The 27982-nt window shown below is 43.6% G+C and overlaps 1 protein-coding gene across 1 annotated transcript; it reads right to left on the reverse strand.

Annotated features, from left to right (window-relative positions):
- Nucleotides 1-24739: 24739 nt before the first annotated feature.
- znf503 (zinc finger protein 503) lies at nucleotides 24740-27794 on the reverse strand. Its single transcript, XM_030442965.1, has 2 exons — nucleotides 27045-27794; nucleotides 24740-26665 (listed from the first exon to the last, which is right to left on the reverse strand). The coding sequence occupies exons 1-2, from the start codon at nucleotides 27297-27299 to the stop codon at nucleotides 25235-25237; spliced, it is 1686 nt and encodes a 561-aa protein (XP_030298825.1). The 5' UTR covers nucleotides 27300-27794; the 3' UTR covers nucleotides 24740-25234.
- Between the last annotated feature and the right edge of the window lie 188 nt (nucleotides 27795-27982).

Raw genomic sequence — 27982 nt, forward strand, 5'->3', positions numbered from 1 at the left:
CAAGTCTCAGATCGGCACGACTGACGGAAACAAACAAAACCCCTCCTGACAGCTCAAAAGCCTTTCTGTGTCTGTCTGAGGTTAGTGACGCACCGCGAGCTGACACGCGGCGGAGGAAACAGTCGCTTCATTAGTAAGAGGTGAAATAGTTTCAAAAAGAGCTCGTTCGCTGCGCTGTGAGGAAATTAATAGGCTCCAGATTGCTGCTTCAAGTGAAGTAAATTAAGTTCATGGCTGACAAAATCAATTGGTGACAGAGCTGCATCTCCGTGTTTTATAGGGCTTTGGCATTGCTGACGAAGAGGGCGGTGACTGTTACGTGTGGATTGACCCCCATTAGAATGTAAAATGATGAAATTGAGTTTAATTGAGTGCAAAGCGCTGGGGAGGTGTCACATCAAAGGTATAAATCTGATCAAACAGACCACATATAAGTACACTAGCACTTAAAGTGGGACTATTATGATAATGTTGCATTTACAATCATCAGTTTAATGCCAGGACTCACTGACATCACCACTATGTGTCATGTGACATTGTTTTCAGTCTTCATTTTTAATTTGGTTCAAACAGCATGAGGTGAAGAATCCTCTCTAACCCTAACCCTCTACCTAACCCAGACAGAAGAGCTGCTCTTCTTCTGTTGCATGTCTAAAAGAGCAGCTGCTCGAGGCGCGGTCAAGACCCCTGGGATCTGTATTATTGCAACACACTTGCATTTATACAACCATTAATCACAAATGATAGCATTGGACCTGTTACGTTCGGACTATGTCTGTGGACTTTCGGTGGTGTTCTTGTGCTTGAGTGTGTTTCAGAGGTGCTGAGGAGTTGCTGGGCGCGGTTTTCCTGGTGGCCTGAGCTGATGCTGATCACACACACCTGCAGCGTATTGAGACGCAGCGGCGAGACAAAAGCCCTGGTCTGCCAAATTATTCTGTCAACCGGACGTGGTACATGGTCTCCTTGTGCACACTCGTGTTTCTCTAGTTTGTCTTTGTCTTCGGTGATTTAACGTTGCCTTTTCTCGTCTCCTCCGGTGATCGCTCCGCTCCTCGATACTCTGCACCACGACCCAGCCTCCCGCACCTCTGCCACCAGCCTGCTCCACTTGGATTACCCAGCGCTGCCGAGCTTTCTACCTGCTGCGCCGCGAGCTGCTTCGCCCACCCCCAGCGGAGCCGCCAGCCCACCCCTCAGTCCTCCTCTACCTCCAGCTCCTCATCGTGCTTTAATAAATACTATTGGGACCCACAGATGAAGTCGATCATTGTGGATTTCAAAATGGACTCTGAACTGAACTCAGTTCCCCAGAACTCCCCAGTCTTCACACCTAGGTGCAAAGACTGCCAAGAGACCCAGACCCCAACACTGAGCAGATAGTCAAAACTCCAGCTCCTTTTGTTCTGTCTTCCCTCCCTACAGGGCTGCCTGCCTCCAGGTCATCTTCTCTTGGATTCTTGTGGGCCCAACAGCTGCTGAGAGCTGCCAGGTGCATTTCCAGCAGGCCCAAAGAACTTGTTCTCACAGCAGCGACGTGAGGTCTTGCTAGTATTCCGGCTTAATTGGTACCAGCAGCTGCGACTCAAAGCTTACCAGCTAACTCCACAATCCAAGGAACACGAAGCAAGTTAGCACCAAGCTGCTATCACTGCAAAGGAAAGGAGCCACCAGTTTTAAGACTGATTTGATTGAATTGAGACTTTTTCTTTTCAAAGGTGGAGCTCGCGAGGTGATGTAATAAAACATAAATAATTATCCCATAATTAACTATTGATAGTCATGTATTCTATTGAGTTGCGTACTAACCCTAACCCTTCGAAAATCCATTAGAAATCCATCATTTTATTCGAGGTACTCATTTGGTCGCCTGTAAACTGCATCACATCCCATGAACATTCTCTAGGGGAAAACAAACAGCAGATGATTCATCCGAGAGCGTGAACGGAAGTCTGCGACCTAGCTAGCACGCCACTCTATTGCTTGTTTTTTATTGCTCACTCATGAAGGAGCATGACCATTCATCACTGGTTGCTGCACATTCTTTCAAACAGAAGCAACAACTCCCCTGATCCCATGCTACTTCACGACATCATCAAACTCTGTCTTTTGCTGTCGTTTCGATCGAGAGACCCCTGGCGGCAGAAACGACGTAGTGTCTTTTGCAATAACTTGTCACATTTTAAACCTTGCAACTGTCCTCAATGTAAAAAAAATGACATCCTGATAAGCTGTATGAAGAGTTAAAGTTCCATCAGAAAGGTTGAAACTAGTTACAGAGTGTGCAGCCCCCCATGCATGAACCGTCCCAACCCTCCCACTATCCTGTAATGAATGAGAGGCTTGCTTGAATGGAATTGGCATGTCAGCGGGAGAGCAGGGTTTTGTCGTTGTAATGGATGCCAACATACTTAACCCCACCATTTTAGACATTAGCTTCCACCACTGGAACTCCTGAGAGGGTTGCTTCTGGAAACACTTTTCCCTACCCAGTCCGCTTATAGCCTCTCCCTCCTCGAACGCTTGGCAGAGAGGGAGATCTTGTGATTACGCCGGCTTTTGTTTTCATCCTCACCCTGCCTGGATGGGTTTGGATTGCTAAGAAGTTCAAGATGTGGCGGACAGACCGGGGAGACAGAGTTAAGGTGAGAGCGAAGAGAAAGCAGAGTGGAGAACAAGACTCTTTGAACCGAGGGTGCAATGTAGTCAGAGTGGAATCTGTCACTCAGCTTATTGCATGTTGATGACTCAGGGTAGTTTCAGCTGTAAGCAGCCTCTGATTTATGGACAGTCAGTGAACTCCTGTGGGCAGCGAGGTAGGGAGAAGAGGGAGATCACAGCCCCACCACCGCAACAGGGCCTCCTTTTTTGCAGCACAGAGAGAGAGAGAGAGACGACTGAGAGAGAGAGAGGCAGAGCCTGCATTTTTCCCCATCATGCCAGACTGCTTTGCACGGCAATTAGCTGTGTCCTCATTTAGTTTGCCCCGTCCCAAAGGGTAATGAAAGTCATACATCATCTTCAGGGCCTGCTAATTATCCAGCTCAGTTGCAGGTAAGCTTTGTAACCATGAGAAGGTCCTGTCGCCCAGATATTTATTGCTCTTCCAATAAGCGGGTAAAAAATACTCTCCTGAAAGGTTGCTTGCACCGAGCACCTCACATCCTTGACATACCTTTTTCTCGAATGTGCTAGTCAAAGGGGAAATGTCTTCATTCCACATAAATCATCTCTCCTGGTGTGGCAACAAAATGTTCGGCCAGAGCAGCGCGCAAGTGCTTGAAACCGGAGAGCGTAAACATTTTGGGGGTCAGCTTGTCTGTGTTGATTTACATGCAGATGGCTAATGGAGGAAACACAAGTGAAATACTGTACTCGGTAAGCATATGGCTCGGGGACTTTGGCCTGTTCCCGCTGTTTCAGTGCCTATTATTGGGGAGACATGCATGTTTGGATTGTGCTGCCCAGCTACGAAATCCATTACGGTGTCCCTGTCACACTAAATATACTTATTTGTTAAACACAGCCAAATATTTGCAGGTAATCTTAACTCTGTACAGATGGGGACAAAATGCCACAGAGTACATTAAGTCCAAACACATCTTAGTTCAATTTAAAGTAATGTGAAATGTTGCAAAATGGTGTTAATTCGATTTCTTTCTCTAATTGTGCTGAAGAACGAAATACAAAAAAATATTCTCACCGTCCAAAATGGCTGTCACACCAAAAACTTCCATACACTTCATAACACACTTTTTAACACATTCATAACAAAACTGGGTATTTTTTAACAAATCAAGGGAACAATTTCTCACTATGACAACAGATTGGGGTAAGCCAAAACAGAAACTTTTCCAATTTTCTTTGTCCTAGATCCTACTGTGACTGCTCCCCCCGGTACTCCAGTGTTCAAAAAGAACTTTGCAAAGATGCTCTCTTGGCTGCCCCCATGGTAGATAAATACACGATAAAGTGCTTTCTAAGTTGCCTTTCCAGTGGACAAAATGTTGTGATGTGCTCTCTCTTCACCATAAATATATAACGATTTTCTGCGTGCTGATGCCCCCCCACCCCCATATGTGGTGCCCTTTTTTTACCTTTTTATTGCCGCTGCCCCTCAAACATTCTGAGTCCGCCACTCAACCAGACCATAAGCACAGTGTTTTCGCAACATAAAATTGAAAATGGGTCCCAAAGAAAACGTTATATTGCATCATAAAGAAATGCTAGAGTTTCAACACAACCGTAGTTTGCAGAAGCATAAACTGCCAGCATTAATTCTTGCCTTTGGGTCGCTCAAAATGTATTAAATTTAAAGAAAACAAGAATTTATGTGATTCAAAAAGACAGGCACAAGACGGTGAATGAAAAGTGAGCAGAAGGCAGAGCATTCACTGCCGTCCTAGCTAAGATGACACTATAAATCCAACGTGATGCCCTGACATGTTTGAGGTGTTTGGGCCTCTAACCGCTGTCACCGACATACTCCGATATGGAATCGGTCTTGGTCCACTGACTGTGGCCCTCATTCCTTTCTGCCGTCATCTTCACCCCACCATCCCTATGCGCCCTGAGCCTGGCAGCCAGTGCAGTCTGGGTATTGGAGTCTGGAGAGCACGGGGTGAGAGCTGCAGGCAGAGAGGAGACTAATTGTCAAGGTTATGCCTCGGAAGATGATTGATGCCAGGCTGGGCTTTCCTGTCAGCCTGTCAGGAGGCAGGAATGTTTAATGTTCTCATTATTGGTTACGCTGTTGTGTATATTTCTCTGTCAGCGCCGCCGAGCCATCTGAACTGCCAAAGCACTTCAAAGGCCTGCAGGTCATTTATCTTCCCCTGACGCTCCCAATGCTCAGCCTCAGCTGAGTGCCAGTGATTTGTTATGACTTGAGAGCTGGCTGACAGACAGGTCCTCTGTAAGGAGGGAGAAAAAAGGAATCCTTTTTGTCACACTGTGAAAACATCAATGTTCCCGTAATGGGCTACAACTGTCAGTGGAGGCCAGCACCTGACAGTTGTGTGGCCTCACTAATTTGCAGTCCCGGTGACTTGCACTCTTCCCCGGTTTTAGATTTGGTTGTGGTGTCACATACAAACAGGCCGCCATCTGTTGTTCACCGCCGCAGGGAGGGCGGAGGAGAAGAGGCGAAGGCTATGCTAATTGAAGACGCCTCGTCATCCCGTATTAATCATCAAGCCCACGTATCCTTTCTTTTGAAGTCAGGGCCGAGCGAAGAAGAGAAAAATAACTCTGTCTCACACGACGACAGGGAGGAAGATACGGCTCAGGAACGCTGTCCAGAAACACGGGTGGAAACAGAGGGAGGGGGGAGGCGGAGGATAAGAGATACAGGAAGAGGGTGGGGAGGAGGGAGGCCTTACAGAGGGGACGCGAGGAGGCTAGAGGGGAAGACAGGGAAGAGGTGAGGAAAGGGGAGGGGCATGGGTGCAGCGAGAGAGGGAGAGGGAGAAGAGGAAAATCAGATCTTTGTTTCCTTTCCCAGGCCATGACATGATTAATCGTTTTCCTCTGATCTAATTTTGGAACATGAAAAACAGCACATTTGTCTTGAAGAAAAATGATGTGCCGCACGGTGCAGATGGAAATTTCGAGCCCCGAAAAAGATTAAAGTGAAATTCCACTCCTTAGACCTAATCATGAGTTGTAGATTATACTGTCGTCTTAACCAGATGGTGGGTTTGATTCCGCGGACCCTTCCTCATATTAATGAATGCTAGACTGTTATATTTGACTTTGGTAAGTGAAATGTCTATCAGACCTAATGGACTGCCAGCCAAACTAACACGCGCTGCACCTCTTTCTGCTCTTCCTGCATTTTTCATCCCTCAGCCTGGTGCTCTATGTAGAACACTGTGCTTTCCCCCCCCACTCCATTTCTCACAGTGTTGTCGCCCGCCCGCCCTGCCTGCTAAATATTTTCACACGCGGGGTGGAGAACGAGAACAAACTTGTGTCCACAGCTAATTTCCTCCCATAGGTTAGGGCCATAACTCTGGACTTACAAGCGTCACCTGGGGCGAGCGGGGACGGGAACTCAATACTAATATGATTAAGCTCCCAGTCAATATGACTGCATACACGGCAGTATGTTAACCAACCTAATTATGAGAGGGGTGATAAAAGGAGAGGAGTGGGTGGCCGGGCATTTCATCTCCACACACATGCGGTTGCCCTGTGGCACTGTCCTTTCCCTACCAGAGACCCCCCCCACACGCACACACACACGCGCACACACACACACACACACTCATCCTGTATTTCATTTCGAAGGGAGTCCATTTCTCACTTGCCACAGACAAATTGGGTTGTGCGATTAGTTGGAGCAAACTATCCCCTGCAAAACTGGCTCCCGTCTCCGATGCTAGCATTTTTAAGAGGAGAAATGGATACATCTGTTGCATAACATCTTGTTATGACATGATATTCCCATCAGAGCAGGGTGATGACAGTGCACTGTATTTATTAAGTAACACTGATGCTAATTTCAGTGTCTGTGGAAGTCTCCGAGCTCGACTGCAAAAACAACTGACTTCAGCTTTATTTAATGCTGCCATCCATTATTCTTTTGCTCCATCTGTTTACTTTAGGGGAATAGTCCCACCCCATGAAAACACAGAGACAAGACTTTGGATGGTTTGCTGGGTCGTTTGGCTGCCGGTGGAGCACTTGGAGGCCCTATTCATCCTTTTCATGCCTAAGCTAACTCTGCTTACATTTTGTCTCATAAGGTAAATCCAGTGTAATGCTGTCCACTTTCTGGCCCGTGCTTTAGCTCCCCCGTCTGTTTCTGGACAGCCTGAACTGTAAAATCTGGTAGCTGACGAACTCTCGTGGCAGGCTGCCACTCTCCTTGTTCACTAATATAGAAAATGCAAATGTTTTGGGGGGAAATCTGTGAGACCTGGGGGAGCAAAGGGAGGCAGCCAGAACAAAACTTTATTCATGAATATGCCAGACGCGAACTCAAAACAACGGCCCCCTGAAACTTGGACACCGTCGCAAAAAACCCACGAACATGAACGGGGGGGAGACAGAGAGAGCACAATGCCAATATGTCACACGCTAAATAGTTTTAAATTAGAGCCTGTATACGCCTGTTGGAGACTACATTCATCATACTCAATGTTGGTCTGTTTCTTGCAACCCTGGCAGTAAGAGCTTCCACATGCCAGTGTCGGCGCTGGGGAGAAACAGAATCGGGTTATCAGCAGAAGTTTACTTGTCTTTAATCAGCCTGTAGCTAATTACCAGGCTTCCACACAGCGTGGCCGTAAGTCATTAATCATACAGGGCGTCTGGGAGCTCTCAGCTTTGTCCCGGACCACTGCGGCAGACAGGAGCTCCCTTTTCCATGATGGAGCTCTTTCCCTCTCTCTCTCTCTCCTCTCCTTTCCCCTCAGAGCGCTGATGCCTCAAGTGGCAATGGCTTCGCCTATTAGGGTGTAAATTACAGGCCTCGTCGTAGAAGCCCAAACAAAGGCTGTCTGTTGTACTTCCTGTTTCTCTTCCAAGCAGTCTTCTCCATGCCTCTTTTGCAGAAAGATGACTTCAGCCCTAAGAAAAACTTACAGTCGAATGCATGATTCTTGGCGTGTGCTGTCGCTCAACAAATCAGCGCTGGGGGATGATGTCAGCGTTTCAGTGACAAAACTCACTCGCCAGTTAGATTGACTGACATTAGGTTCAATCCAAAGTTGCCGCGGAGAAAAGTGAGCTGGTGATATTTCGCGGCTGAAGTGGGGGTGAGAAATAAAATTGTCATTTAGCCGGACCAGGTGATACATCATTCTGTCCGCGCTGCAACGCCCTCGCTCACCGGTGACTAAATGGGCCTGGGCTGTTTTTAAATTACAACACAGATGTGCTGAGGTCTCCACAAGGATCCATCCATGGCGCTCTGACGGCAACGTTTTTAATCCGCCGTCCATACGGCTAAAAGGTTCATCCACGTGACAGTCGGAGACAGAGTGTTCTGTCGAGATGTTGCCGACGGGTGCATGCGACCGGTCAACGCCATGTGCAAAGTAACAGGACAAGAATGAGAGCGAGAAGGTGACGAAGGACATCAGAGAGGATGTCTTCTTCCATCACTCTGATCCCTCAGACAGCTCCATTCACCCTCTCTCTGACAGGGGATATTTCCTGTGACCCAAATCTGTTTCCGTGCCACTGAAACTCTCAAATGTACACATACAAGCGTCACCTCAAGAAAAAAAAACATTTCTTGGAAGGGCACTGGCAACTGCAAAATGAAGCTTTCAGCTGCTTTTCATGCTACTGCATGGCACGCTCCCATGGTTGGCTGACCATGGGCCATGTTGAACAAAACAAACCTTTGTGCACCTTGGAGGTCACCCTGTTTCCCGTCACGAATAACACATGTAAGACACAAAATATGTGGTGCGTAAGAGAAAATCTTCATGTTGGATGTGCAGACTTTTGTCAGGGGAAAAAAAGAGGAAAGTTGCCATTTCCTCCTTACTCGTCAACTATTTGAGCACAAGGTTGTGAAGACAGACGGTGCGTCATGTAAAAGTAAAAGACTGGCATCAAATGAAAGATTGTTTAAAGTCAGAACTGCCAAAGCTTTATGCCCATCATTTATCTTGTTACCAATAGATCAAATTCACTTCATGGCAGAGTCATAAAAATGTATGAGAATGTAAATGGCTGAGTGACCCATTCATCTTGTTTAAAGTGGCAAATGTAACATGCTTCTCATCCTGGGTGATAAACTCATACTTCACTCTTTTATGAAGGATTCATTGTTGATGGTGAAACGTCCTGAATTTCATTACGGTGGCGGCAGGTAGAGAGGCTCTGCCAAGGTACTCCTGCTGCAGTACAGTATGTGTAAATCACTCAAGCTGTCTGGTGCTGAGGAAAGACCTCAGGATGCTGGATTATATATATTTTTTTTCTGCAACAAGCTAAAATCTGACCTCAACATTTTCTACCGCCATTTTGTCACAGCTCACAGTGCTTCACCCGAAAGTCAAAGTGAATGTGCGCTATCTTCAAAACCAGTTCACACTTTAAAAAAAAAAAAAAAAAAGGATAGTAGGTGACATTTTCACTTCATGTGTTTTTCTCTGATGCTGTTTCCTGAAAAATAACATCAATCATTCTGATTTCCTCTCGAGAAGAAAAAGTGCATGTGAGTGGCTCCCATTTGGCTTTCCCTGCCTCAAAAAAAAAAACCTCCACGGACAAAAAAAAAAAAAAAAAAATGCAATCCTGCCACTAAAACTCAATATTTCTGCTGGCCACACTGAGTGGTGAGTGAATCAAAGGGAGGGGTTTTTCCCTTCACACCATCCCACCCGCACACACACGCGCGAATACGAATACGCACATGCTCCGAGACAGAAACATACACACATTAGTCGACAGGGCAGTACACTGAGGTGGTTTATGCTTCTTGTCAGTTGGAGGGCGTGATGAAGTAATGATTAATATGGGGGATGTTTGGAAATGTAAATCTGTGCTGCAGCACAAATAAACCAGGGGGGTTTCTTGGGATGATTAAATGGACATTTCACAGTTGATTGAGCATGCAAAAAGTCATCCATTTCCCCCCTAACTCTGTAAACAGCAACGGCTACCCCCTTTCCTGTGAAGTATATGATGGTCGTTGTGGTTTTATATGCACACACAGGCCATTGAAGACGAATGAGTGGCTCAATTTATATAACCACTGGGATCTCCTGATTAGGTAATTTATATGGAGGACAGGTTTATAACTGCTAACTCACCGTCATGTCCCGCAACAATTACTCCTGAAATCCGGCTGTAAAAGCAGACAGTAAATTCTGCATTTTTCTTTCGCTGTCATCGGGGCCCATAACCTGAGATCTGATTTTCCATAAATCTTTTTTTTATGAAATGGAGGGCAATTACATCAAGGGAGAGAAAGACTTTCAAAATTGATCCAAGAAGTGAAGAGTGGCATGTATAGTGTCTCAGATTGCCCTCGGTGGCTTTTGGTGGATCTAAAAAGCTTCCAATTTACAGTATGTGCCCCATGTATTTGAGAAAATGGACTATCATCTCCTTACAGGGTCGGGAGCTCATCCACTGAGGGTGGAGGTAAGAAAACATGTATTCACGCGGGATAACATTAATTCACATTAGTAATTGATTGTGTCTAAAACCCCAGTAATCTGATCAATATGTGACGAAGGGGAAAGAATGACAAACTCAAGCAGCAGGAGTAAAGAAAACCAAGACAGAGTTGCCATCAGATACAATGTAAACCCCTGCCAAACTCAACATACATTACAGCTGCTGGCTACAATGTAGCATTGGCAGCAACGTCGATGACAATGCAAAATACAGTCACTGTAAGTGGTCATTACTGTAGTTTATTCAAGAAATTAAAGAGTGCCCTTTGGAGACAATGATGATTGTCTCCAAAACGCACTCTTACATTTTAAAGGAACTCCAATTATGTACAAGTACAGTAACATCAACAGCATACATAAATAAAAGAACTGTGGAACGTAAATACAGCGATCTGCGAAACATAAATACGGTTATAAAAATGTGGAACAGCAGTTGAAAATAACAAGTCAAAAGGTCGTGCATGACTTAACTGTTCTTACATTTGACGGGGAAAATGCTTTGGACATTTGACTGTAAGTAAACAGTGAAGTCAGCTCTCTCGGGCCGGTGTCTTTAAGTCCCAGGGGCGTTTGGCTGAAACACAAAGTCAGATTTCCTGGATGTCAAATTTAATATTTCTGGCACGGCAAAGTAAAATCAAAGGTAATCAAGCCAGGTTGGTCTTTAGACCTACAGTAAAGACCAACAGTTTTCTTCATATTAAAGGTCATACTGATCACATTTTTATGTTGACAAATATTTATTTTTTATAAAAATACACCTACAGGGCTTGTAGGAAGGTGCAGAAGAAAAGTATGTATTTTCCCTAAAACATTTTTGTGAATGATTATTTGTAAAAATGATTTTAGGTCCGAAAGGATTCTTTGGAATGGAATGGAATGTCATAAATAACATCATCAATTAATATATTTGTTTGGTTCATTATGGATTGTTTTAAAGTCCTGTGTCTAATCAAAAATCAAATTATTATTATTTTATTTTAGATTATTCTAGATTTTGATTTTTGACCGATCATTCACCAAATGTACAAAAACTTCCAACATATCACCTGTCTGACAAATTACATGCTTACAATAAGATAATAACATCATGTACGTCTGTTTGTCTTTTAAATGCAAGATAATTTTGCCAAAAGTAAATTGAAAGTAGTCGACAAATCACACAGCACTTCTCAGCTTCTTTACTGTATGAAGGCGCCAGATGAGAAAAGGAATAGAAAACATGCTAACACGAAAACTCCTTAAAAGTTTAACACTGTGGTCCAGCATTCACGGAAAATTGCTTTCGACATCTCTCTCAGCATATGTTGGTTTGTTCTGGACAGCATCTGGTGCGAAGTGGATGTGTGCTATTAACAAGTCCTCCGGTTGGGGTCCCACCCCAGCATGGCTGCTTGTAAATGGCACTCTCTTATGGAGACAAATCACCCACTGGTTAGGGTTTCAATGAAAGGGGATACAGTTAGAGTACATAAATATAGCCGTAGGAAACACCACTGACCATGTGATACTCAAACGATAGACTTTTTGTGGCCAAGCGCCAGCTTTCACTCCAAAGAGACCCAGCTTCCAGAGCTGCTAAAAGCTCACAGTATACAGTGTGTATGGAAATTAAATCTGCAGCGGAGCCGTGGCTCAGATAGTTTTCAACAAGCACATTTAGCTGAACAGATGAGGTGGATGAACCATTAAACAGCGCACAGAAAACACAGGGACAACTGTGTGTCAACTGCAGCTTTCACTTGGATTTTAATGTGTGTTTCAGCTGAATATAGTGGAAGAGACGTCTGCGGAGGAACTAGAAAGTAATCACAAAAGATGGTACAAGAGAGATATACCCCTGTGAGTGCTTATTAAAAACCTGACATGCAGGATCCTGTATGCGCGCGTGTGTGTGTGTGTGTGTGTGTGTGTGTGTGTGTGTGTGTGTGTGTGTGTGTGTGTGTGTGTGTGTGTGTGTGTGTGAGGAGTGTGTCAGGTGCGAACATGCAAAACATGTCGAATTTAAAAACTGGTACAGCAAAACAAAAACTAAATGAAAAGAACAGCAGAAGTTACTCTTCTTCTGCCTGCACCATGAGACGTAAAGGGATTTATTTCTGATGACCGTATGTTGACATTGATATTATTATTAAATAGATGACTAATTGTTGTTGTGATAATTGTTATTACTTCAACACACTATTCTTTCCGTCTTTATAGCCGAGAAGATGCCCACAATGGGGTCAGTACATATTCTCTGTCCTGATATGTGATCATCTTGAGCTCTGAACCAACACACTGACATACTTCACCATGAGACACTCATCGCACAGCTCACGGATCAAATTAGCAATTACAACTTCAAGTGTTGCGAGATTCAAGGGAGAAAAAAAAAAAAAGAACATTCTTGCATCTCCCATGGTTGACTTCGCCATCATCTTCATATTTGTTCACAGCTGTCACATTGATTCTCTTTCTTTTTCTCCAAGAACAAGGGGAGATTGTTCCATAGTTTCAGAGCAAAAGCATGCAGGCACTCAACCTGTCGAAACCCTGCTGGGCTGTGTTGAGCTCTGAACTGGAAAATGCTGGCTGCCTCCCTGCAGTTTTGGACTGTCGAAAGCGGTGGTTCTCAAACATTTTCCTGACACAGAACCCCGGATAGACACAGATTAGACCACAGACTCTGAAGCCACTAACATTTCATCCGCTTGACATATGGTAAAATCTTTGCCATTGATTTTATACTAAATTGTATAACTGTCCGTGGTCGTGCTACAATTGACCCTTCGCAAAGCCCCTCCTTAGAACGACCACTGTCCAATCCTATATTCACTGTTGATATATATTTACATGTTAGTCCAGCAAGTTATTGGCTGATAATTGGATCCTATATTCAGCAATTTCTGTTATTAGAAACAGTTTTTTTTTTTTTATCAAATTCTATGCATCTTTAGCTCTGACGCAACATGCTTTCCCTAACATAAATGGTATAAAGATAGGTATCATACACATTTCGCATAGTAAAAAGTAAAGCGTAGTAAAGTGTTAGTCTAAAGTAGCAGAAAATGGAAATACTCGATTAAAGTGTAAGTGCCTAAAAATTGTAAAAATGTATGATTGTAAATTCTATCACTGCCAACATTATAGAAACTGTAACTAAACACGGAAAGGCCTGTCCAGCTTTCAGAACAAGGGGAAAATGCCAAGATAGTGTGCAAATGGAACCAGTAAGTCTGACAAGGTTAAGAGTTAGCTTAACTTAACTGCTTCAGACAACTTAAAGAGTAGGAGTAAAGGCAAAAACACAAAAGGAGAGATCTCAGACACAAACAGTTTGGAAAGACCCTGCTGAAACCATCGGAGATCGACAAAAACTCATTTCCCCTGCCCCAAACTGATAAAAAGCTAACTAACGTCAGCTAGATTGGTGCACTGTTGTTAGTTAGCGAAGACGACTGAATATTATTTAGAAGTTACTTCCGTTTTAACGTTAAGTAAGTTAATTGTGTAGTTGTGTTCCTGATGCGCTTTAAACAAACGGGAAAGCTGGCTCATTTTAAGTTTGCCACCAGTGGGATAAAAGATGATGGTGAAACAATGTATTCACTTGCCCTGACGTGCAAGAACACTGTTGGGACTGAAAGCTTTTCTCGGATTTGAATGTGCTCGCCTTTCACCACACAATATAAAAATAAATGTGAATGAAGCCCTGACATGCCTGTTGTAGCCGAATCCGTCTGCTGCTCTCTAATATTTCAGAACCACTTTTTTAATTTCTCACAAGTGTTGTTGAAAGGTGACAGCGCTGACAGGCGCGGCGACAGGCAATTGAGTGGGTGGGACTTGGCTCCCAAATTCCTCAGACCTTGCCCTTAAACAGGCCACTCGTTTAAAGATAAATGAGATTAATGGCATTAGTGATTGTGAGCTGAGCCAGTGTACATTCATCAAAAGAATGGGCGACTCGAGGCTTATCAGAGGGCATAATCAACAGGTGCTCGAGAGTAAACACTCGGATGATTAATCGTTTGCATATCAAGCCTGCCTTTCCAAAAGAATATGCTCAAAATTCAGTGAACTGCCAGAGACATTAAACATTAACAGAGAGTAATTTTTAAAAGAACAATGCCCTTTGATTGGCGGCATCCATGAAATGGCGCTTGAACGACACTGTAATGAATAATATTCTTTGGCTTTGTTTGCGGACCAACAGAACGCTCTCCCGCAAAGAACCGACGGTGTGTTCCTTTGAACTGGCATTTAGACCGACAAACAAAAACATTTGCCAAAAAAAGTGGACGCATTCATATTTCATAATAGGGCTCCCATGTGAGCACTGGGGGCAAATCACACATCAAAATTTAAAAAAACAGATCTATATTTTATACGCGCCACATCAGATCAGTCGTATTACCTGTGGAGCCTGTGGACTGAGGCCGGTTCATAAATGCATATACGACGCATTCAGCTGCACCCCGCCTGCTGCTGGTTATGCAGTGTTTCATGACGGCCTGTTTGCAGTGAAGTACTGAGCAGCTTATTAATCAGCGCTGAGAGGTCTCCCATCCATCCAGGCATATGGCTGCTTGCCTGTGGAACATTTTAAAGGCAAGCAGGTCTATACAACAACCATTAAAAGCACAGAGAGCCATATCCCTGTAAATTATTTAGCTGGGAGAGGGTAGTAAATCAGTGTGAGTGTCATATACTGAACATGGCACATGCCGGAGTGAAAAATGCATAAAGAGCGACTATTCACACATGGCGCTGAGCGTGGCATTTAAAACCCCGTGTCGTCCGCCGTCTCTCCGCGGCCCTGTCAACTTCAGTCACAACTAATTCACTGAAGTTGATTATGAATGATCCATTTTGGGAATTTGTACAATTGCACTCGGCTGAGTATGGCGCTCGCACACACACACGCGCCGAAAGCGGTGGCTCATGTTATGTTTCAAATCAACACTTTTTCCGCATTGTTGTTTCAAAGGAGGAGGCGAGGAAAGCTCTCCGGTGCATCGTTAAATGGAAAACTATGCTCAAGTCTGGAAGCACACGATGAGCAGGTTACTGACTTAAAGCATTCTGTGGTGGTAATAGTTACGTGAGAAAAAAGCCTCACTGAAATTTTAAAGCCACAACGCTCCCAAACTAAGCATTTTGTAGTTTAGGCCATAATCAGTCTGCCTTCACAACGGCTGTTCAAATATTCCATTTGTAATTTTTGAGGCAAGAGTTATTCCTGAACGTCAGTGCTTGAGATCTGGCTTGTCGACAGGCTTCACTGTGACTGACACACTCATCAAAATGAGAATCCTTCTTGCCTGGGGGAACTGTGATACCTGTCAAATGGTGGATATCTTTTAATGTTCCTGTCTCAAATGCATGTCAGAGCAAATGCCAAGTCCTAACATCAGTTATTACCTGGATGTTCGACGCCTGATTCCTCTTATTTACCTAAGGTTTCAAAAGATCCCTTCACTTGTCTTTCCCGCTTCCTTTGTGGTGAGAATCATCCCACTGACAGTTTTTCTATCGTCAAATTTTCAGTAGATTTCATCTGTTTATTTTTTGATTGACTCCTTGGGTGTGCGCCTCGTCTGCATGTGTAAATGTGTGCTTCTTCTCTCATAATATCTAAAGCCTTTAAGGTTGATAGCCTGCAATTGCAGGCTTCCATTTTAAAGAAAATTATCTATACAGACCTCCTCATCAGAAACACTCCTAAGGCTCCTGCGTGACCTCAGTTTATTCACACTGTGTGTCTATAGGGGGAGCAGTTCAGCATATTACTGTCACAACACTTGGCTTTCAAAAAGCTCTGTAACCTCAAGTCACAGAGCCGAGAGAAAAGCCAGCTTCTTGTCACATAAAACAGCTGCACTTAATCCAAACTCTGGGTGATGTCGAGCGTCACACATAAATCTCTGCTGTTTAAACACTGTTCATTATATGAGTGACTTTTAGCTTTTAGCTTGTTATTCTGAGTGCCTTCTCTGCAGTCAGTTACAACCAAATAAAATCACGTATAAATAATCAGAACTAGTGAAGAGGAGTCATCCCGACATGTCGCATTAAACTCACTGTATAAAGTGTTGCTATGTCCACTGCCTCAGATGACAGAGGTAACATTTTTCAGGCTCGACTGTACCGTGCGGTTTACAGCTGAGATGGACTGTCTTGACTGACTCGGAATATCTGTTTGACTGGCCCCAGGAAATGAAGACAGACAGCTAGGGTCTTCTTTATCTGTCATGGGACATGGCACAGTTGGACAGCAGACGACAGTTGGACAGCAGACGGCCATCTTACAGCGGGATTTTTCCACACCAACCTCTTGTCACCAACGTGAGACCCCAATACAAGGGGCTCAGAGGCCCCATTCATAAAACGGATTTATATAATAATGCCAGCATAAATGAGAGAATAGTCAGGAATAACCATGAAAAAACCCTACTTAACCAGAAGGAAAATCTTAGTGTAAACTTTGAGTAGAGATAGGATCATTTCCACATCAGGTAAGGTTTCACAGATAAATTTTTGATTTATAGATCACAGATTCTTAGAACCTGTTTAAAGGGGCAATTTTTAACAACATCAGTTGAAAATGGTCATGTACTATCAATAAAATGTGAGGAAATAGCCGTTTTGACGTCATGATGTCTTTGTTATGTGCCGCTGAGATATCTACTGAAGTTAGCATGCTAACCACCTAGCCCCAGACCATCGAGGTCCAACGCTCCTGTGCTGGCGGTAAACACTAACACTCCCCTGTTCCCCGAGCTCCCAGTCCAAACTGCTAGCTGCACGGCTAAATGAGCTAACTGGCTAAGGCAGCTGCAGATAAAAGCAGTAATCAATTACTCAGGTGATATGCTGCTTCCTATTTGTTGTGAGTATGAATTTGACAGGTGTCCAGTTCCTACATCCTGCATCTTTATTTTCATAAATGACACCCTAGGTGTGTGCCCACAACTCCAAGACCGATGCTACAGTGCTGCATTGTCTGTAAAGCTGTGGAGTAACACATTTTAATGCCAAGATGTATTAGCTTAACTGGAACTTAGTCTAAATTAAAACATGATTTATAGCTACTTTACATTATTGGTCTCCTTTCTTGTTTATTTTCTTGTAAACATAATCACCTAAAAATATGCAGTGGTTATATTGTTTAATCTGTAACATTTCTTCTTTTCCCTTTGACATAATGTCCCTATAATCATATTATCTGGAAGGAAATACACAAAAGCCTTCCTTTATATTCTTAGCCTGGAACTTTTTTAGACAATAATGCATACACTATTTTGAATAAGCAACTTCTTTCAACAAGGAAATACTTGCTTGTTCAGCATATAGCCCGTTTTCACTACATCCTCTGTGGGGCAGAAGACAACAATAAAAAGAAAACAAAAACAAATGGATTGTAGGTAATTTGAGGTTCAATTTCTCAGTTAACACTTAAATGCATTAAAGCAATAAAAGTGACGCGAGCCCCCATATTTCCTGGGGCCGTGTTGCTGTACGTCTGGCCCAATTTGTCTCCCAGTCAGGCCCATTAGTCTACTGCGCTCCCTTCTTAATACGCTCGGCTCCCCCAAATGCCTCAGATCAATGTGTGATACATCGCAGCATCATCACTTATTGCATGTGGATGAGTTGAGAAATGTCCCCCTCTCCTCTTATTTCCTTGGAGAAGACTCTATTGAAAGTCATATGGGCACAGGCACAGAGAAGTAGTCTGGTTTGGGGTTGGCGGCGTAGAGGGGAGGGAATTGTTTGGGCCACTGACATGAATGAATTGCTGGAGTAATGTGGAAGCTGGTAATAGTTGAATAGTTTATATCAACGTGATAAATATAGCTCTCATAAATCACATAAGTGTTATATATTGCTGTTTTTCACAGTTGGCTCCGACCAGGAAACTCTGGCGAATATCATAGCGGAGTGGAGTGTACACTTCCTTTTTTTCCTGAGTACAGAAAGTTCTGGGTCTACAGTGGTTCCTCAAATTGGATAATTTTCCTATGGAGTACCACCATTATACAGAGAGCCATTAACTTTCCCATATGGTCCTTTACAGGTTTGTGACTGATTCTGTTGCTGATAAACCAGCTGCTGGGTTGGGAAATGGAGGCAAACACAAAGGTAACCACGTGTATTTACTCATTTACTATCTGTTTTTAAACCACTGGCACAGAAGACACTTGTAAAGAGAAGGTTATAATGTCAGTCCGGATATGTCCAAGGACCCAAGAGTCCCTTCAATTGGAGTTCATTCTGGGACACATTATCAACTGAATTCAAACTAATTCCAGATATTAAATCTATTATGACAAACGTCAAGTGCAAGCTCAAAGCAACAAAGAGCTGTGCCCAATTTTAACTAACTGTACACCATTGATATATGGCGTGTATTACTGTATGTGTATTTTCTTGCATTTACATATATAGTGTATTGTGTTTCTATGATGATAAAACCTATAAATATTTACTTACACGGTACATAAAAGCCCACCTAGGAGTTCAAAATTAGCAGTACCTCGACTAGAAACTGTTCTTTGCAGCACATCAGTTTCATTCTCTGCACTGGAACTATGGTAAATTGCACCAAAAAAGTTAAATCAATTAATAAATAGTGTTATAGTGATGTTAACTGGACGATTATCAACATTTTGAATGAGCTAAATCGCTATTGTTGTTAGCTCTAGCTTGTTAGCTCTAGTTGTTAGCTATTCTCTAGCTAATGAGATGTTAGCTAGAGAATAAGCTAACCTTAGCCGAAAGCAGCAGGAGCTCTTCACCTAAGAATGGCTCTTGTTTGTGACAGTTTAGCAGTGATGATTGGGGGACAGCTGAAGCCATGTGTTGTTTTTTTTACATTAGGTTCAGTTCTTCATGATTTATTCTAAAATGCATAAACAAAACTACATTTTTTTGGCTAAATTGGTATAATTTAAACAGCTTAGCTTAAACAGCCAAGTCATAAATAAGGGCAGCGTGTCAGAAAACAAAATGTTCTCATCTACAATTAAAAGAGGGAACATTTTGAAAACATATAAAGGGCAGAGGAAGTTCACCACTGACGACCAATCACCTCACCAACTGAACTGTATAAAAAAATGTTATATTTAGCAATGTAACATCTGGATGTATCCTCTTCAGCTTGTTTCAATCTACGCCCACTGAAGGTTGTGATTTTCTTTGAAAATCCCTTTGAGATTGTGCCTGAGTTTCTGCATTCAGCTATTAGTTTTTATGCGTAGGCGGATCAAGCGACGACGACTCCCATGACTTTCCACTAAAGTCAAAGTCATGAAGCCAAATAGTCAAATCCCACACATGCTCTGGCTATACAGTCCTTTGGTACATTGGCAATAATAACACATAGACATTTAGTGTTTGGGGAGAAATCACAACGTTTCGTCAAAAAAAGTGGGCATCCAGCAACATGAACAACTCTGCATTCGTTTACAATCAAAACGCCACAGGGTAACTTTAAGAAGTTTTCATGAAGAGCTCAGTCAGACGCTTTTTTTGACCTCACGCTAACTAGCATGCAACAATTTTGGGATTTGCTGCAGGAGCGTTATTTTTCATGTTTTAGATTCAATTGTGACTCAAACCAGAATGTCCTGCCCAGTGATGCCACATCAACTTAAACATAGTAATAGATTGTATCCTAATGGTTGGGTAGAATTAGTTTGGGGTATTGTACAAAGACTGCTTTAACTTGCAACCATCTCACTGTTATTTATTTATTATTCAAAGCATTTATAGTTTGTTCTGTACAGTAACTCTATGGAATGTTAATTTGATTTCCATTATTATATTTTCTTATGGTAACTGTTGCAAATGCAATGTTTAATACATAACGTTTTTTACTCAGTTTGCAGCATTACTGTGTTATTATTTTTTCAGTGTATAACCTTGATCATTCATATCATCAAATGTGATACAGTATGCTCACATCTTGTCTGCTGACAGTCCACAAAATTAAGAAGAGAAGGAAATAACATGAAGTCTGTGAAATACATTGTCACTTTTAACAATAATATCAATATGAACTGTTATAAGAACCTTTAGGGCTTGGAATCATATTTATCAATAATAACAACCCAAAACTAAAGGTAAAAAAATTAACCAGTTTTTGGAGCCTTTCATTGTTGTGCATAATGTATGTGCATAAATTACACCAAATGTACGCCTAACCAGCCCACAATCAGTAACATTACAAACAAAATTAGCTTTGTTTTGCATAAATGTATTGATCACTGTATTACTTAATGTTTCCAGGAGTGTAAGTTGTGGACAAATATGCCCAATCATTATATCTTCATCCAATACGACAGAAGACCCGGGTTTATGTACTTAGTTAGCATGTGAGTCATAGTAATTGGTGGCCCACACCCATGGAAATGACATCATGTACTCATACTGTCATGTAAGGCCGGTGACACACCATCAAGATTTACTCATAGAAGGGAGAAAACAGCCGAAGACAGCAATTATGTGGTAGACTGAACCCTCAACCTGTCAAAAAAGAAAAAAAAAAAAAAACTTGGATAGCAAATGCCTTTATCTCAAATTAAGCCAGACGACTCTGTCTTTGATAGTCCACTGGGTGGCTACGCACAAAGGCAGATGCTGTAAGAAGCATTGTGTTCACACAGCTTCAAACAATTAGAATAACCTTGTGATTGTGCACCGTAACACCCTGAGGATACAGCGCTGCGGCATTGCTCATTTCAAATGAAGGCCCTTTGGAGCTGAGCCCATCGCTGACATTTTCCTCTGCTTTTTTGCATTTATCGGTGACAGACAACAACCTCATCAGCCGGCACACTACTCCAACATACTCCATTAAGGTGCCTGGAATAAGGGTGCATTTCCATAAAATATTCTTTGTCAGAATCCGAAAATGGGCAAATTATCTGAGCACTAAAACACCCCGGCGCACCGTAGATCCGAAAAAGCAGACAGAAATGACCTCATTTAGGCTGTCTAAGCACAAGGAAGTGTCGCGCTGGTTAGAGATCTGAGTGGCACGGATAGATCAACACAGCCACTTCTCTCACATCACCTGGATGAGCACTTTACATTTGTAAATCAATGAGCAGGGTAACCACATGTAGAAGAGCTGGGAGGGATTCCTGTCTGCCTTGGCACCAATTTTGAGAACCAAATTACCTCTAGTGCGGCTCTCAGCTGGAGACTACATTCTAGGATCAATCTGTCAGAAAGGGTGCTTTAGCGTTGATGGATATGACATGTGACCAACAACAATGTTGATTTTTTTTTAATCTCCCGGATAATAGGCAGATTTAGTACGGATTTGCCTGCGAGCAGTGGATCTGGTTACGACCACTGAGTCCCTGCTTTGTTTCGTGCTGCTCACTTTATGGCTTCATTACCACAATCACAAAGCTGTGGACACCTCGGCAGCCCTTATCACCATAAATCACACACTGAGATAATGACAGTCGGGTGTTCCAGCTAAGATGACACCTTTTACTACGATCGGAGTGCACGGGCTTAGTGGGGACACACGTGATGTACAGTAGTTAGACGCACAAAGGCCGGTCGCCGCGGCGCGTAAGACGTGTAATCAAAACGCATCGGAAAAGTAGCAATCTTTACTTGTAAAACATAATTGCGAGTAAGAAATATCAAGTGCCCATAAAGTAAACAGTGCAAAACAAGGCCATTATTGATAGGTCTCTGTTTCCCATCACTGAGAGCTTTTATATTGTAATTGCAGCCTGATAAAAACAACCACACATACATAAAAGATAATAATCGCTCTTTGACTTATGTCTGGCATGGGGTTGAACATTATAGCAGCTTCCCCTTATTGACACAGCTGTTACCCAAACTATAGACTTGCCACTGCAGACGACGGCGTGTCTTTATATTGTGCCACACACCCACTAATGACAGCTTTAGTGGTGGTAATTCAGTGGAGTTGAATACGGGGTTAGGTGTGTGAGTCACGTCCTGGGCTCCCCCCTTTCTCGCCAGATGTCCTGCCAGGTTTTCCTGCGGCGTCTCTCGCGCGCTTCTCTCCCTCCGAGGATGCAACTATGTCCCAGGAATCTAAAATGGCTGCTTTGGGCCCTGACCAGAAATCCGAAAGAAGCGAGGCGGTGGAATGAGCGTCCTTCTTGGAAAGATTCTCATTATAAACTTGAGGAAATATGGGACTTTAAGGAACGGCATGTCATTTTGGAGAAGAAATCCAAGCTCAGAATTCTGGTGTTTACAGTATTAATGGGGTCACAATCCAACTCAGTGATATTCATTTTTTTCATAGGTGAATAAATAAGCTGATCTTAGAGGAAAACAAGGTCCCAGTCAATGAAGTCAATCAAGATATTTCTCCTCTGATTGAAACGTCTTTCCCAAAAAACTACATAGTGCGCCTTTTAACTTCAACTCATTGACCCTCCAGAGACTATTGGCTTGATTAATAAGACTCCTAATACATCTGTAAATATCATAGCATGCATGTAAGTAACAGTCACGACAATCGACTTAGTTTTTAAGGTTTTTAAATATATATTCAATTTTTTTTTTTTTTTTTTGTATTCTAAATCTCACACTATGCTGTGGTTTGACGTCTACTCTTGTCCCACGCACACCTAAGCACTTTAAGTCCTTGATGGACAAAGTGAAAATGCACTTCAATGCTCTTGCATACTCTAATCCCCCATGTTCTCTCTCCTCTGTGTCAGTGAGGGAGGGAGGGGAGGGGAGGGGAGGGCTGGGTAGGTGGGAGGGTTGGTAATTCATGCACACATGTGCCTGCCTGTTCCCCCCAGTGACAGGGCCAGGGGGGAGGGGCACATGATAAATTGCCTTCCACCGGGACCCTCCGAACACCGCCACCATGATGTGGGTAGGAATGGAAATTGCTCCCTTTCACCGTCATTACATCAGTTCAGGACGCGTGTGGGCCTTACGCGCGCTCCGAGTGGAGTTTGTTGCGTCTTGACTAACCGCTGTGCGAGAGACAAGGGACGGCATGTCTGAGGAGGTCTTCTAAATAAATAATCAAGAGCTGTGATGCAGCTGGGTCAACAGCGCGTCCACCACAGCTGAGAGACAGCGTCAGCGCCGTTCAGAGGCGACGACAGCGCTTTATACCTCACACATGTACATGCTAAACACATATTACGCTATGGACACAAGATGGACAATTAACGGTGGCTGTGGGAACTCAATTAACCACGCATGCGCCGATTATCCTTGTCAACTTTTTCTGTCTATCGAAAAGCCATAAAGCTGAAATACGAGAGAATGAGCCGCGTGCGTGTCCGCTCCCGTTCGCTGTGCATGAGGAATACAAGAAAGATGTAATAGGGAGAAAAAAAATAAATAGTTAATGTGGGGTGTTATTTGTGATTTATAAAAACGTTAAACAGGCGCCATCACTGCGCGCCCGACCCTTTGCAAATTCCAACCACCATTTGTTTCCTTGTCTTGTCTTGTTGTACCTTTTTTAATAACAACTGCAGTGCTGCGTACATTAGATTTACAGGTGGGTGAGATTATCAAATGCAAATTAAATGGTAGCATCCAATCCAACAATTTAAATAGAAATAATAATAATAATAATAATAATAATAATGACCCATGGCAGTGTTTAATATAAGCCAATAAATGGCCTCCGTGTTGAAACGTCACCCTGGTGGAGCGTCAGTGCTGCTCTGAGCTTTAGCATTGATACATTTAAAAAAAAAAAAAAAAAAAAAAAAGACAGTCGTGGACGCTTGTAAGAATTTCTAGTGCATTCAATCTGAAAGGCAGCGAATTATTCAACCCGACGCCCGCCTTTCTCTTAAGGTTTGTGACATTGATTTTTTTTTTATATAGCTATATATACTAAATTAGCCATTTATATTAATTAGCTGTGCTCATTGGTTTAAAAAAAAAAAAACAAACAACAAAAAACAGAAAAATCAGCTGTCCTTATCCAACTTTTTTTTTTTTTTTCTGGTATATTTCACAAACTTTTTACGCAAGTCAAGTCAAAAAGCGAGTGAGTCCACAACACCTAGAGAAATAACACACACGACCTTCCCCCAAATAACTTACTGACAAAATTCAACCACCAGCAAACTGAATTCTGTCACACCAATTCACTTTATAAAGCCCGTTTAACTCTGCGAACACACACACACACACACACACACACACAGCTCCCACTCTCACTCAGTTTGCATTTGATTTAAACTTTATAACACGTGTGCTCTGATAAAAGTAAACGTTTGTAGCTCCTCGTGTTATTTTTTTGGCATATAAAGTAATTGGAAAGAAAGAAAGAAAGAAAGAAAGAAAGAAAGATGCACATCAACCTGACTTCTAAGAAGACCTAAATTCGTTGTTTAAAAAGTGAGAGCTATAGCTATAAAAATCTATTTCCCTCTACGTCGCGGAGATGACCAAATGAGGTTTTCGTCGCCTCATCAATTAAACAGACCAATTTCTCTTTTTTTCTTTTCTTTTTTGTTAAAGCTGTCAGAGGAATAAAGTTGTTGTTTTTTTTGTTTTTTTTTAACTGAATAATGTTACCAACTTGAAAATGAGAAATGAGAAAATGAGGCACACGGAGATATGGAACAGAATTGTTTCTTATTTTTTTTTTCCAGAATACATACAAAAAAATACCAATTCTCTTTCCAAGGTGTACAACCTGAAAAATAACGGCAATTTAAAATGTGGACAAGTTTTTTTTCTGAAATGTTTAAGAAACAAACATGCATGTAAATTATTTTTCTTCTCCATGAGACATTTAAATAAGAACAAATACAATCATAGCAATTTCAAATTAACATCGAAATGAAGAACCCCTACGTTTAATTAGTACTCTAACATGTGTGTGTGTTTTCACTTTACCTAGAGAGTTCAGTTTCAACATAATGCACTTTTTGAGTTGCTCAAATATTTTCCATTTGCAGCTATTATCGCCTGCTTTTAAGCCGACATATAAATAAATACAGTTGAAGTCCACGGTTCCCGCCCAGAAGTTTAGCGCTGTTAATATAAAAGTCTTTATATTTGCATTCTTAGTACTATAAACTTTTTTTCTTGAGTCTTTTTCTCTCTCCTCACTGGTATCCGAGCGCGGACGCTGTGGTGAGTCTCTGGCCGTACAGTGCATAAGGAGAGTAGTAAGGGCCGGTGGCAGCGGGGACGGGGACAGGGCCCCCGGGGGTCGGCAGGGGGCTTTTGGAGTAAGGGTGGTAGCGGCTGCTGAGTCCTAACGCGTGGTGCGGGCTCCTCAGAGCCAAAGTTCCGGGGCTGCCGGGGGCTCCTGACGGTGGCATGTGCATATGGCAGGCCATGGCCGCTGCTGCAGCGCTGGCCAGTGATGAAGACCCGGGATAACCGGATATCAACTTCTCCGCCCCGGTAAAAGCGGTGTGTGTCCTCAGGTGATTCAGGAGCTCCTCTGAGCTGGAGAAACGCTTGTCGCACGGTCCATTCGCCGACACCCAGTTACAAACATGTGGGAGGGGGTCGTTGGGGAGCATGAAACCGTATGGGTACAGGGGGTGTCCGCTAAATGTGGGCGCCGAGGAATGGACGCTGTGTATGGGGTGTGTCGGGTACATGAGCGGGTAGCTGGATTTGAGGGCGTTAGCGGCCGCCGCGGCTGCTGACTCGTGCGTGCAGGAAGCGCTGGCTGCGCCCGCTAAGTGGCTGGCACAATGGTAACTGAGGCAGTAAGGGTCTCTGCACAGGCTGGCTGACATGATGGACGGTGGAGAAGCCCCGGCCAGAGGGCTGGACCCAGCCTTGCTGCAGCCCAGTGAGCTAGCCAGCTGTGCGTTTACCAAGCTCCCCCCGTGGGGCAGGAAGTGTTGCGGGTAACCAGCGTAGGCCCCGGCCAAGCTACCTGGGTAGGTCATCCCAGCGGGAGGCAAAGGGAAAACTGTCTGCCCGGGTTTGTAAGGAGAAACCGGCGCCACAAGTCCTGACCCGAGAACGGATGCGGAGGATACAGAAGTCACAGACGGGGACTCCGAGGAGGAGGACGTTTTAGTGCCAGGCGTCGTCTCCTGGTGCTGGTTCACCTCCACGTTAATTCCGCCACAGCTCACGCTTATCCTGCTGTGGCTCGTGGTGCCAGACCCGTCCGTAGTGCCGTTCTTATTACAATCAGACTCTTTCTTGTCATCCCGGTCCCCACACTTCCCCTCGGATGGCATAGGGGAGGCTGAAGTGCTGGAGTGCGGGCTGCCTGTCCGCGGCGTGAACGGCTGGCAGGTGGCGCTCGGCACTCGGAAACCAGACTTCTCTCCGCTCGAGACGCCCGAAGACGAGTCCTTCTTATCGGAGGGCTTAGAATAAGGTTTGAAGCTAGATTTGTCATCCACACCGATGTCGCTCATTTTCAAAGGACCGGATTTAGATTCCTTCTCATTAGATCCATTGGATGTCACGGAGGATAATTTGGAGGAGGGTGGCGGGTCCGGTTTGCCGATCTGAGAGCAGGTCTGCGCCAGCAGAGCCAGCGGACTTTTCTTGGCATCTAGCTGCAAAGAAGATGAAATAGATGTTGATGAGTGCTAATAATACACACATCGACTGGTTATTTTATGATCACAAAACATGCAGCACGATTATAAGCGTTCCGTGGGTTATTCTGACATTCCAAACGGCAACGCGCAGGCGGTAATTACGCACGGCACTTGCGCGGACAAAACTAAAATCTTGTCGATTGTTACAAACAAATTGTGAGATTTGGTACAACAATGATCATTTTGAACAGCTGTGGAAGAATGTATGACAGGATAACAGCGACAGGAAGCCGAAATGTTGTCAGACGAAGCACCGAGAACTCGTCCACCTAACACTGTAATAACACAGGCACTAAGTGTTAAAAAAAACCAACAAAAAAAACCTCCCTCTTACCTCTATCGGACTGACCGGGGTAGAAGGCAAAGGCTGCAGATACTCCGGGTGCAAAATGTGTCCCGACCGTGCGGTGAGCATTTTCAAAACCTTGATGGGAAGCCGGCTCGCTTGCCGTAGCGGATCAGACGGAGGTGCGGAGTGGAGAAACGGCTTGCTGATGCTCGCTGAGCTGCTATTCCGAGAACTGCTGCTTTCCCAGGCTACACGGATGTCACTATTTTTCAGGGCAGACGCCGAGGGCGATGTGCTCATGTCCCAATTGTCAGGAAATGGAACGGCGATGCTTTCGTCAGATTCATTAAGAAAATCAAAACAAAACAACAAACCAAAAAAAAAAAAAAAAGAAAAGCGTCGAGCCTCTCTTTCGGGCGTGGAGGGAAAAGAAGAACAAAAAAAACGAAGAATCGTAAAACGGTTGAATAATAAGGTAATCCTGGTTGGTAAAGGAGCAAGGCGCGGCGGCTGGAGGGAGAGACTGTGCGAGGTTATCGCAGATCCGCGGCTGCGTCTTGCACCATGAGCGCTGCGCCTTGTGTGCGTCTGTGTGCAGGTCCTCGCTCTGTACTCCCGAAGTACGAACTGCTCGAAATTTTCACTTCAAAAGCAGCTGAATTAGTCCGAGATTAAAGCCTTTGCCGCCTTCCAATCAAATGGGACCCTGAGGTGATTGGAGGGTCAAGGGGATGTGACGTTCTCCTCTTTGTAAGCGCCTCTATTTCGACAGCTCGGGGGAGGAGATAGGCTTGAATACTTTGGTTGCTGTGAACGCTTACATTTTTTTTTTTTTTTTAGACGTGGGGGGCTTCGGTCTCTGCACGCCTGCACACACGGCAGAGTGTGTGAATAATACAGCACATGAACAATATCTCATTTTGTGTGAACATGATGTGTTTTAGTTCAGAATAAAAGATGTCAGAGATTTAGTGTATGGGCGT

The sequence above is a fragment of the Sparus aurata genome, chromosome 15, assembly GCF_900880675.1.
Source record: "Sparus aurata chromosome 15, fSpaAur1.1, whole genome shotgun sequence".
In the NCBI taxonomy this organism is placed as follows: Eukaryota; Metazoa; Chordata; class Actinopteri; order Spariformes; family Sparidae; genus Sparus; species Sparus aurata.